Source organism: Eretmochelys imbricata, chromosome 11, assembly GCF_965152235.1.
Source record: "Eretmochelys imbricata isolate rEreImb1 chromosome 11, rEreImb1.hap1, whole genome shotgun sequence".
In the NCBI taxonomy this organism is placed as follows: domain Eukaryota; kingdom Metazoa; phylum Chordata; order Testudines; family Cheloniidae; genus Eretmochelys; species Eretmochelys imbricata.
The window spans coordinates 59,058,473-59,073,441 of NC_135582.1; the positions used below are offsets into that span (position 1 = coordinate 59,058,473).

Sequence of the window (14,969 nt, forward strand, 5' to 3'; positions counted from 1 at the left end):
GACTTCTGTTTCCTGTGTGTGTTCAGAATACACACAATATTGAGGCGAGAGTGCTGAGTTATGTACAACTGCTTCTCAGAAACATAACTTTCCCCAGCCATCACCATGCTGTTTAACTCCCGCCGTTCTCCACTAGACTGAGTGTAATCTCCACCTGTGCTTCCTTCCTCATGGCCCTGCACGACAGAGTACTATGCTATTTCAAATGCCACAATTCTCCTTTACGTTCCCAAGGCATTATCCTGCCAACTCCTGTCTCTTACCCATATGCTCGCTGCACGGCTCTGCTGTCACCACTGTGGAAGGTGTTGGAAGCAAAAAAACGAGGGTTCATCCAATTCAGGTGAGAACCTGCTGTAATTGGTAGGGCAAGATTTGGGGAATCTTTCCTTTCCTATACTCTGGCCATATCTGCCATGAGGTTTTGGCCTTGTGATCAAGTTTGGTGGTTCTTTGCACTAGACAATCGCTCTGAGGAAACAGGCTCCGTATCCTGGCTCTTCCTAATCACAGCTTAGAGATGAACTCCCAGCTGAATTGCCAAACCAAACTCTGACCTGGGGGAGGTTGTCCCACCCCTAGTTTCTTCTCTAGCACTAAAGATACCCCAAAAGATGAGAATCAGTTCTGAAAAGGCCCCCTCAGGAGAAAGGATAAACCTGGAACTGTAAAATGATACACCAAAGCGAGTAAGGGATGTCCACCGTGAGCAGGTCCTGCTGATTTATTATAACAAAAACAGCACTATGTAAAGAGCCAGATTGTCACTGGCCCTTGTGTGGGCATACAGGAGAGAGCATTGGGTAAATAAGGAGCTCCCGCTATTTGCAGGGCTCAGGTACAATTGCAGTCTCCAAAGCACACGGACTGCTCCCAGCTAGTGCCATGTGGAAAACTAACCCACCAGAAGGGGCTCAGGAAAGGCAGAGAGCATCACCCTGCTCCTTTCTGTGCACCAGGTGGCACACTGGGCCAGCTGCATGCTCCTAAGGGATGGATCCCTATAAGACCTAGGAAGATAAGGATTAGATTAGACAGTGGATCATACATACTCTCTGTATTTTGGGGCGCTCTCTTGAATTAGTGCAGCTCCCCCTCCCCTAACTCAGGCCTGTACTTTAAAGGCACAATCTGACCCTAGTAAGTTTTAAAACCTTTTTAAAATGATTTTTCTCTTTCACGCGTAATCTTGTTTCCTTAGTGCCTAAATTATGGGAATGTTCCCTAGGTGCTCCTCTCTCCTCCCAAAGCCCTAATTTGTTAGCTATTCTGTGCTCTGTCCTTTATGCCTGTAGAAATTTACAGAAGGCTGATCACTGTGCTGACAGGTCTTGTCCCCATTCTGCTCCCACTTACACCTGGGAACCCCATTGATATTGCTGGGGTTGCCCATGGATAACGGAGAGTCTATAGTGATCCTTTTTTTTACAATCAGATAACTGCACTCAGTCTCTTACATTTTAGTGATAATGCTGTAACATTCCAAATGCTGCAGCTCCTAACTTTAACACTGTAAGCAAGATGCATCTGTAGATAGCTGTAAGGCAAATCAGTGAAGCTATATTTTGAAAGCCGGGCCTGTTCTGTTCTGTTCCAGGAAAGGCTGGCCAAGTGCCATGGCTCTCAGTGTGGCTTCTGCACCCCTGGAATGGTGATGTCCATGTATGCTTTGCTGAGAAACCACCCTGACCCCTCAATGGAGCAGATAACTGCAGCTCTGGATGGTAGGTTTACTTTTACAAGTAGTAAACTTTAGGAGGTAAAATAAGAAGCCAAGTATGGGTGTTTTTTACATGCCACATAAGATGCGAGATGTGATTTGACTGAAAGACCAGAGGAAAATATTTCAGAATCACATAAAGTCTGTGGGATTCCTAAATACTGTATTTGATTATATCTCACTAAATCAATTCCCTGTCATGGCAGGGGGCTCAGGCATGGTGCACCTTGCTCCCTCCTGTTCTCTGCCTGTGGGACACAACGTTTAGTCACCTGAGAGCTGTAATACTTTTCTAATCCAGTTTAATGGGCTCCGCACAGAGATAACAGGGTAGGGGTGGTGGCCTGTGATATGCAGGAAATCAGACTAGATGATCAGGTTATCCCTTCTGGCCTTAAACTCAATGACTCTAGGTGGGATTTTCAAAAGCACTTATTGATTTCATTGGGAGCAGAGTTAGGTCAATGCTGAGCACTTTGGAAAACCCCACCCATTGGACCAATTTTGCTCTTGCACCAGTTCTACACCAGTATAACAGCGCTGAGTGACTCCTGAACAACTTGGGTGGCATGGAGAATCAGGTCCTTCGCTTGGGCTGCCTGCCAGCAAAATGAAATCCTGAGTTCTCCCGGGTACAGATTTCTATAGGCACTTCTCACTCAGGAAAACAGCTCACACTGACATGGCTGGGTTTAGCCTATTAAAATACTGAGTTTATTTCCTCATTGAGAAAACCTGTGCACCATATGTTACACTCATAATTCAAACACCCTTTTTAGTCCCAAACCTCTACCAACTTCCCACTCCCCAGAAACATATACCCAAGCCGAGTTGTGACCCTGTAAAGAAAGAAGAGTCCAGAGGCTTCATGAAGTGCCCATGCAACTTCTCTATTGCTATTGATTTCACATAGAGGGCGCTCGGATAGTACAGTGATGGATGTAAGGATAAAACCCTGAGATAGAGAGTTTGTTTGGATTTCATTGAAGGAAATCCAGATCCATTAATAATAGCATAGTATATCTTCTTGGATGATTTACATAATTTCTATAGTGATATAAATTACATTAATTAAATCATTATTATTAGAGATGGGCCTGATCTGCAATTCTTGGATTTGGCTCCCAATCAGAGCATTCCCCCTGTTCAAGAGGCGTTGACTCTTCTGTGGTTCTGGTTCAGCCCATTGGAGAACCAAGAGCCAAGTCTGGTTTTGGATCCAAATTTCCCCAAGTGTAGGTGTGTTCAGATGTGAGGGTTTGCTTCAGGGCCATTTCTAATTGTACTGATATTAATAATTATTCTTCCATTGTTCCTTATGATTAATGATATTATTGTTTATTTCAGGTAATTTGTGCCGTTGCACTGGATACAGACCAATAATAGACACCTACAAGTCTTTTGTAGGGGTAGGTAGAAAGACAAACAGATCAACATTTTCAAAAGTATCCACTAATTTTGAGTGTTCAGTTTCTGGAAGCCCAACTAAGGCCAGCTTTTCAGAATTGCTCTGCTCCCATTTAAGCACAAAGAGAACTGGCCAGATTTGCAGAAAAACTAAGTCCACATTTGGTGCTCAGCTCTTTTGGAAATCTGGCCATAAGAGTCACAAAGCAACTGGGTGCTGACCACTTTGGAAAACATGGCCCTTATTTAAGTGCCTAAATGGAAGCTGATCTTATTTGAAAATCTGGATCCAATTGGGTGTGCCGAGCCATTGAAAATCTGGCTTTCTGCTCTTTTGAAAATGTGGCCCCTTAGGAGTCTCTTTTTAAGCAGTGCTGAGCACTTGTAGCTCCCACTGACTTGAGTTTTAGATGCTCAGGACCTCAGAAAATCAGGCCTCGAGGCATCCAAAATACATGGCCTGAAGATGTAGGTGGTCGTGATGGTTATGATCTGCCTTGACAGTCTCTGCTACCCTTATTCTTGTCATAAATAAGGCTTTAATCATGCCAAGTCTTAAGTGTGTGTTTCACTTTAAGTTAAGTGTGTACTCAAGTCTTTGGAGAATCATGGCGCAAATTGTTTACATGTTGCCTTGCCAACAAACTAGTGTCTCTCAGCCCCAGTCTTGCGTGACCACAGATAATCTTGTCTCTCTCACCAACAGAAGTTGATCCAATAAAAGATACTACCTCTCCCAGCTTGTCTTTCAGAAATACTGACTGTGTTGAAACTATGATTATTATTCAGTGCAAGTGAATTCAGTGCAAGACCATTAGGATATAGCCAGTCTGTGTGTGCTGTATGTGTTATATCATAACTACTGAAAAATATCATTATCCAGACTTGCTGTTGAGTGAGTGTCTTACATTTATTCTCAACTGATTGAAACGTGCCATGTTTCTCATCTGTTAAGAGAAGCCAGAGATCACCAGGCCAGCAATGATGACATAGAGTATTATATCTGAGTTACAAGGAGAATAACAACAAAGGGGAAATCAAATGAACATATTTTGGTTTTCTCCCCTGCCACAGGTGACTTTGCACATCTGTATAGTTACAGATCCTCCATATAGTCACAGCTCCACTGACCATATCTCCACCCTATCTTGGGCCCATCCCTCCTTGAAAACTCAGCTGTACATTGGTATACACAGTGGTAAGGAAAACACTGTGTAGCCTGTTCCTGGCTGGGAGATCATACCCAAGTCACAGAGCTGTGTCCCTTCCACTACCTTCAAAGCTGTCCATGAGTCCAATCGGAGCTATAAACACAAAAAGGATAAACTAGGAATCTGTCCAACTTTCTCATAGCAGAACAATTTCAGCCACTTCCACACAGTCCTTCTCCAATGCACTCAATAATCCTTTGCACCAGCTTCTGATCTGCTTCAGGAGTCTGATTCCCTCACTGAGGTCAGCTGGAGTTTTTCCAATGACTTCAAGGGGAGCTGGACTTGGCCCACCTCCTGCAGTGCTTTAAAGGGGACACAGCAAGAATAGTCACCCTGGATCATGGGTAGCTCCTGAACCAGTTTCAAGTGACTGGACAAATCTGCTTTAATGTAGGTAGAAATATATATATATAATATGCAAATGTGTATTTTAAAAGAAATCACATTTCAATGCAGTCGTATCTAGAGTATTACAGAACGGGGTATTATTTCTTTAGGAAACAGCATGTTGTCAACTGAGAGGAACAGGGCAATGTTGCCTGGACAAAGAAGATGTGTGCTCATCTTCTGACAAGGGAAATCAGGTGCGTTATGGTCTTTTTAAAATTACTTTCTGTTTCATAGTAAAGTTTGTAGTGAATGAACATCTTTGAGCTGTTGTAGCTGGTGCCACATTTTCATCCGGTGGTACCTATAATGTATTGATGGGTAAAGAGTTCTATTAACTCTGTCTGCCTGTCTTAGGTATTTCTAAGGCATCTATGACCATGATATCTAAGCTCCAAATGTGGTGCATCCCTACATTGCAATTGGGAACCATGATTACAATTACAGCATGTGTAGACATGGCCAAGATAATTTTGATCTAAGATTAAAGCTAGCTCCAGGATGTATACATTGGCTACAATCATACTACCTCATTGCTGCATAGCTATACCCATAATTATATTCAAACCAGAGAATTTGAAAGGGCTTCTCTCCACCTCCCCATGATTTCAGGGTGTTTTGTTTTATGTGGAAGGAAATCGCTGTTTGGGGAAGTCTGCATCAAAGAGGCGAGTTTTAGCTTCTGATCTGAGCACACATAAGGTAGGGCTGCATTGACCTCCCTTCGGTAAGGAGATACAGAGCCGAGGACAGGGGTGCTGGAACAGTTTCTAGCTCATTGGCACTGCTTAATAAATAATGAGAGATGTTATTTAAAGATTGTTTTATTCTTGCTTTGACTAGAAAAGGCATTGTATAAAACCAAAACCCTGGCTCAGTCTTTTCGTGTTTATTCTGGCAAAACTGCCATTGACATCAGTGGGAGATTTCTCTGAGTAAGAATTGTAGGATTTGGCTATCTGTTATCTATGTTACATCTCAGAGTGTAGATGACTGTACAGTATGTAGTTTCACATTTAATTTGCACTTGTGGCAACTGGAGTAACTGAAGAAATATAAAGATTCTCCAAATCAAACTCTACAAAAATAAAATACTTCTCTAAACTAAACATTCTTCTTCAAATGCTTGCTCATGTCCATTCCATAGTAGGTGTGTGTGCTCTCCACATGCACCGGTGCCGGATGTTTTTCCCTTAGCAGTATCCATAGGGGACTGGCTCTGGCGCCCTCTGGAGTGGTGCCTGCATGGTGTGGTATAAGGGGCGCCATTGGCTCCCCCCACCTCAGTTCCTTCTTGCCACCAGTGACAGTGCTGGAACGTCCATTGCTTCGGCTAGCGCTGATTGTTCTCTGTTCTTGCAAACTTTGCAGAACCTATAGTTTAGTTTAATAGTTAAATTAGTCACCTTTAGTAGTAGTTCTTAAAGCTTCGTTAGTCCCCAGCTGGGCGTCGGGGCATGCCCTGGTCCCCAGGCTTCAAGCCCTGCAATTGCTGCAAGCGGCCCATGCCCACCAGCGATCCCCATAGTAGCTGTCTTAGGTGCTTGGGCGAGGGGCATATAAGCAACAAGTGTCGTATTTGCAAGTCCTTAAAACCCAGGACTAAAAACGAGTGTGACAACCATCTTAGAGCGCTCCTGATGGAGTCAGCACTCCAGCACCAGAGCAAAGGTCCGACTTGGCACCAAGTAGCACAGCGTCAGTGCAGAGTGCCCCACCGGCGCTGTCAATGAGCCAGCACTGTTCCCCCTCCACAGCTCTGGCCAAGAAGCCGAAGAAGACTGTGAGGGGACAATATCCTACTTTTCACAAGGGAAAGGAGAGGGCTAGGGGCAACCCAAGACCCGCGATGGGCAGTTCAATGCTCCGTCCAGAAAGTCAGGCCCCAGCTCAAGGTGAGCGGTGCAGCCCATCCCATATCTTGCCTGCATCCCCGGATAGTGACACAGGCTTCTGTCAACTTCAAGTGCTGTTGATGCCCGAAGCCCTGCAGGCAGTTCAGGAAATCCTGATGCTCCCAGTGCCACCCACACCAATTCTGGCAGTACCCAGGTCTTGGAGTAAACCCACCTTGGGATCTCCCTATATGTCCCCGCCTCAGCGGCACCATTCCCTATCGCGAGGGACGTCCCGCCACCACTTGCCCGCCCAAAGCCATCATGCTTCAGAGCCAGAGAAGCAGGCTCAGCAGAGCCCCTTTTGGTCCCTGGACCTTGGGCACCAACAGCGGGATTCAAAGCATACCTCGCCAGTAGCTGGACATGCGCCTCCCAGCAGGAGCACCAAGACTGACCCCTTGCATCACCAAGAGCTCGGTGCAGATTCCAGGACCGATCAGGGGACCGAAGCCACCGGTCATCAGCCTGCCGCTGGCGATCTCCAAGATGGGGATCACCGTATTTGGGAAGATCCTCCCAGCAACCAGCTCGTGATAGCTCCTGATCCCGCTCGATGTCCCGGTACCAGTCCAGTAGTGTAAGGCGTGGATCGCCAGTTTTCCGATGCTGATCCGCCAAACACCATTGCTCCCCATGGCCCTGACCAAGACTTTCATCTCTCTCGGACAGGTCTACCTCCTGGTGCAGCAACCGGCACCAGTCAGATAACAGCCGCCACTCCGCCTGATCCTGGTCACCAGGTAGCAACCACTCCAACTACAGCTCCAGCATGGAGCAGGATTCCCTGACTGCGGGACAGCCTCCGATGCCTGCGGTGCCACCTACATCATTGGCACCGAAACCTGTCTCGTGGCCCCAAGCGCAGTGGCTGGTGTGTACCCATGGAACCCTTGGGGGTTCACCCAACCTTCCCAAGCTGCCCACTCAGTGTTGGGAGCCTCGGACAGGCCAGTGGTCTCGACATCCCAACCCTCTCCAGTGCTCGACACTTCGGCAGGAAAGACCCCACAGGTCCAGGAGGACCCAGGAGATCAGCCTGCTGGACCACCAATGGTCGTAGAGGTTCCAGCGGTACCAGCATCATCCTCATCGTCGCCCGATGAGGTTATCATGGAGCTCCCTCACCCAGTTCCTCAGGATTACACTAAGGCGCACCAGGAACTATTGAAGAGGGTCACATCTAATCTGGGACTTCAGTCTGAGGAATTAGAGGAGCCTTTGGACTCCTTGTTTGATGTCCTCTGCTCCTTGGCCCCTGCCAGGGTGGCTTTACCCCTTCATGAAGGAGTATCGAAAATTACCACTGCCCTGTGGCAGACTCCCTCCTCCTTGGCCCCCAACTCCAAAAGGGCCGAGCGCAAGTACTTTGTGCCAACCAAGGGGCATCAATACTTATATTCCCGCTTGGCCCCCAATTCCCTTGTGGTCGAGGCAGTTAACCACAGGGAGAGGCAAGGAAAACCAGGGGCTACCCCTAAAATTAACGACTCAAGGAGGCTGGATCTTTTTGGACACAAAGTTTATTTGTCTTCCAGTCTGCAACTGAGTGTGGCCAATCACCATGCCCTCCTGCTACCATTTCAACATGTGGCAGGCCATGGCCAAGTTCGAGGCTTCGCTTTCTGAAGGGTCTAGGAAGGAATTCTGGGTGATCCTCAAGGAGGGCACAGCTGTGGCCAGAGTGGCCCTCCAGGCAGCTTCAGACGTGGTGGACTCTGCTACCCGCACCATGGCTTCCATCATCTCCATGCAGCGGGCTTCCTGGCTGCTCCTCTCTGGCTTGGCCACCGAGGCTCAGCAGTTGATACGGGACCTTCCCTTCAACAGCCAGGCGCTATTTGCAGAGTAGACAGACAGCAAGCTGCATGGGTTAAAGGACTCCCGTGCCACCCTGAAAACTCTGGGGCTTTACGTCCCAGGCTTGGCATGTAAGCAGTTCAAACCACAACAGCCTCAGGGACAAGGGAGCCAGCCTCAGCAGGACTCACCTCACAAGAAGGCCAAGCTACAAGTGCTGTCCGAGCCACCCTCCACACGCTCTGCTGAGTCAGGCTCCACCCGAAACAAGCAGGGCACCAAGTGATCATTCTGAGGGTGCACCCAAGGGCAACCAACAAGACTATACACGGGCTCCATCTTCCCCGTTTTCTTCCAGCTGCCTTTCCTTTTTCCTCCCTGCATGGACCGCTATAATCTTGGACTGCTGGGTCCTGAACACGGTGGCACAGGGTTATACCTTCCAGTTTCTTTCTACTCCCCCCACCCCCAAACCCTCTTCCCTATCCCTCTTCAGGGACCCTTTTCAAGAGAGTCTCCTCACATAAGAGGTTCAAGGGTTACTGTAGCTGGGTGCGGTGGAGGAGGTTCCTCCCAAGTATAGGAACAAAGGTTTTTATTCTCAATACTTTTTAATCCTAAAGACCAAGGGCAGTCTACGGCCCATTCTGGACCTGCAAGACCTCAACAAGTACCTAAAGAAGCTGAAGTTCCCCATGGTCTCCCTGGCCTCTATTATCCCCCTCTCTGGATCCGGGAGACTGGTACACCGCCCTCAACTTGAAGGACACATACTTCCACATAGCGATCTTTCTGGACACAGACGCTTCCTCCAATTTACAGTGGGACCCAAACACTACCAGTTTGCAGTCCTCCCATTTGGCCTGGCGACAGCACCGACGGTGTTTACCAAGCGCATGTCAGTGGTGACTGCTTATCTCAGGCGTCCGGGAATCCAAATCTATCTGTATCTCGACGACTGGCTGGTCAAAGGCAACTCCAGGTCTCAAGTCCAAGAGGATGTTGTGGTGCTGCAAGCCACATGCCACTCCCTGGGCCTTCTAGTAAACTACAAAAAGTCTACGTGAGTTTCGGTGCAAAGGATAGAGTTAATCGGAGCAGTGCTCCACTCGACCTGCACCAGAGCATCGCTGCCACTAGAAAGATTCCAGACTTTGGACCTCATCGTGGTATCCATCGAGTTGGCATCGGACACCTCAGATCTGAGCTGGGGTGCACACCTTGGCGATCTCCAGACGCAGGGTATCTGGTCCCTGGAGGAGATGATGTTACACATAAACGTCAAAGAGCTCAGAGCGGTCCTCTTGGCATGCAGAGTCTTTTTACCTCACCTGTTGGCCAGGGTGGTGAGAGTCCTGATGGACAACACGGCCTCGATGTGCTACATCAACAGGCAAGGGGGAGCATGCTCATCAACTCTGCCAAGAGGCACTCTGTCTTTGGGACTTCTGCATCAGCCACGAAATCCATCTGGAAGCTTGTCACCTCTCTGGCATCAAGAACACACTAGTGGATCACCTCAGCAGGGACTTCTCTCACCACTCGTGGTTGCTCCACTCAGAGGTATCCTGCATGATCTTCCAGAGGTGGGGAACTCCCTAAGTGGACCTGTTCGCCACCAGGCAAAACAGGAAATGCCATCAGTTTTGTTCTCGGCAAGGTCTTGGCAAGGACTCCCTCTCTGATACCTTCCTCCTGTCGTGGCAGGGAGTGTTCCCTCTGATTCCTCTCATCAGCAGGGTCCTTGGGGGGAGGGATAGCTCAGTGGTTTGAGCATTGGCCTGCTAAACCCAGGGTTGTGAGTTCAATCCTTGAGGGGGCCATTTCGGGATCTGGGCCAAAAACTGGGGCTTGGTCCTGCTTTGAGCAGGGGGTTGGACTAGATGACCGCCTGAGGTCCCTTCCAACCCTGACATTCTATGATTCCTAGCAAAGATCAAGAGAGACACAGCACAGGTTATCATGATTGCCCTGGTGTGGCCTCGTCAGCACTGGTTCGGCACACTGATGAACCTGGCAGAGGCCCCTCCCCGCCCTGGACTTGCTATCACAGGACCACGGCTGGCTCTTACACCCCAACCTCATGTCCCTCTACCTCTCGGCGTGGATGCTGTGTGACTGAATCCACAGGAGCAGACCTTCTCGGATGAGGTCCAGCGGGTCCTCCTGGGGAGTAGGAAGCCCTCAACCAGACTGACTTACCTGGCCAAGTGGACAAGGTTTTCCTGCTGGGCGTCCAGGAGTGGCATCTCCCCCTCGCACTCTTCCATACAGTCTATCTTAGACTATCTGCTTCGTCTGAGGAACCAGGGCTTGGCACACTCTTCCATTAGAGTGCATCTCACGGCCATCTCCACTTTTCACCCACCGATCCAGGGCCAGCCGGTATTTTCTCATGACATGACGGTCAGATTCTTGAGAGGCCTCGACAGACTCTTCCTGCAGGCTACGGACTCCTGTCCTGCAGTGGGATCTCAACTTGATCCTCTCTAGGCTCATGGGCCCGCCCTTTGAGCCTCTGGGTTCCTGCTCCATTTTCCACCTGTCATGGAAGGTTGCTTTCTTGGTGGCAGTGACATCAGCGAGGCGAGTCTCTGAGGTTAAACCCTTGCCCTCAGAACCACTGTACCCGGTCTTCTACAAAGACAAGATTCAGCTGAGGTCTGACCCCGCCTTCCTGCCGAAGGTGGTATCTACTTTCCATATGAACCAGGACATCTTCCTCCCGGTGTTCTGTCCCAAACTGCACAAGACCAGTGGAGAGAGGCATCTTCATGCACTGGATGTCCAAAGGGCCTTGCCATTTTACCTAGAGCATACCAAGCCTTTCCGTAAATCAACTCAGCTCTTCATCACTACAGTGGATAGGATGAAGGGCTTTCCAGTGTCCTCGCAGAGGATTTCCAACTGGATCACCTTTTGCATATGGACCTGTTACGATCTGGCATGGGTCCCGCTGCCGCCAATTGTCAGAGCCCACTCAACTACAGCTCAGGCATCCTCAGTGGCCTTCCTGGTGCACATCCCTATCCAGGACATCTGTAGAGTAGCGACATGGTCCTCTGTCCACACATTCACAGGGCATTATGCCATCACTCAGCAGGTCAGAGGCGGGGCTGTCTTGCAATCTACATGTCTGTGAATTCCTACCCACCTCCAGGGGTATTGCTTGGGAGTCAACTAATATGGAATGGACATGAGCAAGCACTCGTAGAAGAAAAGACAGTTGCCTTTTCCGTAACTGGTGTTCTTCAAGATGTGTTGCTCATGTCCATTCCATGACCCGTCCTCCTTCTCCACGGTTGGAGTTTCCAGCAAGAAGGAACTGAGGGTGGGGGGAGCTGGCAGCGCCCCTTATACCACACCATGCGGGCGCCACTCCAACGCCAGAGCCAGTCACCTGTGGATACTGCTAAGGGAAAAACTTCCAGCACCGGTGCATGTGGTGAGCACACCCACCTAATATGAAATGGACATGAACAACACATCTCGAAGAACACCAGTTATGGAAAAGGTAACTGTCTTATCCTCAGTGGTGCAGCAGAAGGAAAGGGGGACCTTTAGGTTTTGCAGTGAGGAAATTCAAGGCTGTGGTGGTTCTATGCGTTGTTACAGCACCTTTAAGATCTGGACAGTGGCAGTCAGGGTTGAACCTGGGACTGCCAGGGGGCTGGTTTGCAGATTATAACCAGGACCCATTCATTCTCTTCTACCATTGAAGATAATTGAATTTCCATAATTGTGTGGTTTTAATGAGGCTTTAATTCAAGAATAATGTCTGGAGAGGCAAAGAGAAGCAACCAGTGCTGGGGATGCAGTGCATCCAGAGCTTCACCCCACTGTAAGCTCCTTCCCAAAAGCTCACAGGATCCATATTCTCCAGAGGATTGTTGCTCTGAAGCGCAGGGCTTTGCAGAGAAGGGATAACCCAAAGTGAGTAAAATAGAGCTGATTTTTATGGTGTCCTCTTCTAATTCAGCTCCTGCTGAATTTGGCACAAGCACTGAGCAGCTCCATTCAGAGGAGAAAAATTACCCCAGGAAATTAAGAACCTGTCATTTTCAAACCTGTTCAGCGTGAACCAAATATTAGAGTGATGCAAACAATGAGGGAGGAACACTGAACCTGCCCAACCCACCTCTATTCAGACCTGTCAAACCCAACCCAGCCTTACAGATTCCAATAGCAACACTGCATTGTGGGTACTGTGTTGTGAATGCAAAGGTCATGATATTGAGCCATGCTGCCCGCGAGGAACATAACCCTGCAGTGCAAGTAATGACGATACCTAGCTCTTTTCAACAGCAGAGCTCAAAGTGTGTCAAAACTCTCGTTTATTCAGCCTCACAATGCACCTGTGGGCAAGAAGTGCTTATAGTCCCATTTTTGCTGATAGGGAACCGAGTCACAGACAGGCTGAGTGATTTGGCAAAAGTCGCACAGGGAGGCTGTGGTAGAGGAAGGAATTGAGCCCTCATTGCCCATGTCCCAGACTAGTACCCAAACCACTGCAACATCCTAAGTAGTTTAGGTTTGTTGAAAGCCAAATCTGGCTGGGTTTGCCTACCCTGGATATGTAACCGCTCTAGGAGATCCAGATCTTCCACAAGGCCAAATTTCAGAGCCAGTGCAGCGGTATCTGCTTTTGATCTATGACTGGGATGGATACAGACCAGTAGATTTAAGGTCAATGTTGCAATGAAACTTTTTTCAGGAGTTATAATTTTCTCTTTTCTAAAAACACAAGATGTCCAGTAAATCTTGTGTCACCCAAAGGATTGCTGTTTTGTTTGTTGTCATCTTGGATTTACCCATCAATCTATTTGACAGACATAGACTGGGAGATTATATTAATTCTGCAGTGTCTGTGTTTTTCCAGTGAGTCTCATACACCCACCACACCTGGCTCTGATGGCCTCCAGGGCACACTACAAGGGCTAGTTGTTGTCTTGAGAATACGCCTTTCAGAGAATGGGGCAGGTGCTGGAGGTGGATTTAGGAGCTGATGGCTGGAAGAATCCTTTCTGGCATTCGGTCAATTTGTAAATAGTTTTGTTTCATTATTTATGTATGAGAATAGATTTATTTTTAGGAAATTAACTAAAGAATGTGCTTGAATTATTTAATGTGCTGGTACCTGTAGCAGTTAAAAAACTAAATGACATGTAGCCAAAGAGTCTCTGCTCTTTCCAGAAAAGTGTAACATACTCTTGACGTGCACATTCTGTTTTTTTCTCCTTCAAGTAAATATTCAAATGAAACTTTGTTTCCTTTCAGATGCATTCTGATCTCTGCAATCCTGAAGAATTCCAGCCTGTAGACCCAACCCAGGAGTTTATCTTTCCTCCTGAACTAATGGTAGGAAGTGTTTTTCTTTCCTGATTTGTCCCCATTTACATGCAAATGTTGTGAATGATCCAGCATTCAGGTTTACAACATGATAGAAGTCTGAAATGGAAAAGATTGTTGGACTAAATTCATCCTCAGTGGAAGGTGACTGAGTCTCACCAAGGATAGAGTGTCATCCAGTCCACTGCCCTGCCAGTGCAGGAATGTACCTTAGAGTGAATTTCCTGTCTAAGTCACCTAGGCTATGTCTGCACTACCACCATAAGTCGACCTACGCTACACAACTCCAGCTACGTGAATAAGATAGCTGGAGTCAACGTACCTTAGGTCAAGTTACCATGGGCCTACACCACAGGGGGTCGACGGAAGAAACTCTCCTCAACTTACCTTACTCTTCTCGTCAGGGGTAGAGTACAGGGGTCGACTGGAGAGCAATCTGCTCTTGATTCGGCGGGTCTTCACTAGACCCGCTAAATCGACCACTGGTGGATCGATCTCAGAGCGTCGATCCCAGCTGTAGTGTAGATGTAGCCTTAGAAATGACAGTGGGCTCCACTACATCCCTTGGGAGTTCATTCCACAGCCTAACAATCTCATAACCTAGAAATTTTTCTTTGTATTCAGTCTAGCTTATCTGTTCTCAACATCATTGCATTATGTCAAGCCCCTTCTGAAAAACTCGGCTTTGGGGAGCCACCAAGGAGTTGCAAGTGCCCACGAGGTGTGTACAGGATAGTAACAGTCATGAAGTTACTACATAGCCCTTTGTTACACTGTAAACTCTGGGGTGAAAATTTCCACACAGCAATCTCATCCTATACACACAAGAGTCTTTATCGAACCCAGTTTGATTAACGTCATTGTGGCTGTGTTTAAGCTGTAGGGAGCCAAATCATAATTAGAGAGCTGCTGAGAGGGACAGGAGAGAGAGGAGTCCGAGTTCCAGGGCAGAGCTGTGGTGCAGATTCTCCAGCCTCTTGAAGTACCACTTCCCCTAAGAGCTGAGCTGTGAAGGATGGCAGAAAGGGACAGATGGGTAGGGAAGATAGAATCACAGAAATGTAGGACTGGAAGGGACCTTGATAGGTCATCTAGTCTAGTCCCCTGCACTGAGGCAGGACCAAGTATTATCTGACCCATCCCTGCAGGTATTTGTCTAACCTGTTCTTTAGAACATCCAATGACAGAGATTCCACA

The 14,969-nt window shown here is 47.9% G+C and overlaps 1 protein-coding gene across 1 annotated transcript in view; it reads left to right on the forward strand.

Annotated features, from left to right (window-relative positions):
- The window catches only part of LOC144271958 (aldehyde oxidase 2-like), a 106,133-nt gene that overhangs the window by 7,397 nt on the left and 83,767 nt on the right, over positions 1–14,969 (forward strand). The window contains exons 4-8 of the mRNA XM_077829641.1: positions 235–343; positions 1,598–1,724; positions 3,068–3,129; positions 4,839–4,925; positions 13,701–13,781. Coding sequence (XP_077685767.1) covers positions 235–343; positions 1,598–1,724; positions 3,068–3,129; positions 4,839–4,925; positions 13,701–13,781 — 466 coding nt within the window. The remainder of the gene's footprint in view (positions 1–234; positions 344–1,597; positions 1,725–3,067; positions 3,130–4,838; positions 4,926–13,700; positions 13,782–14,969) is intronic.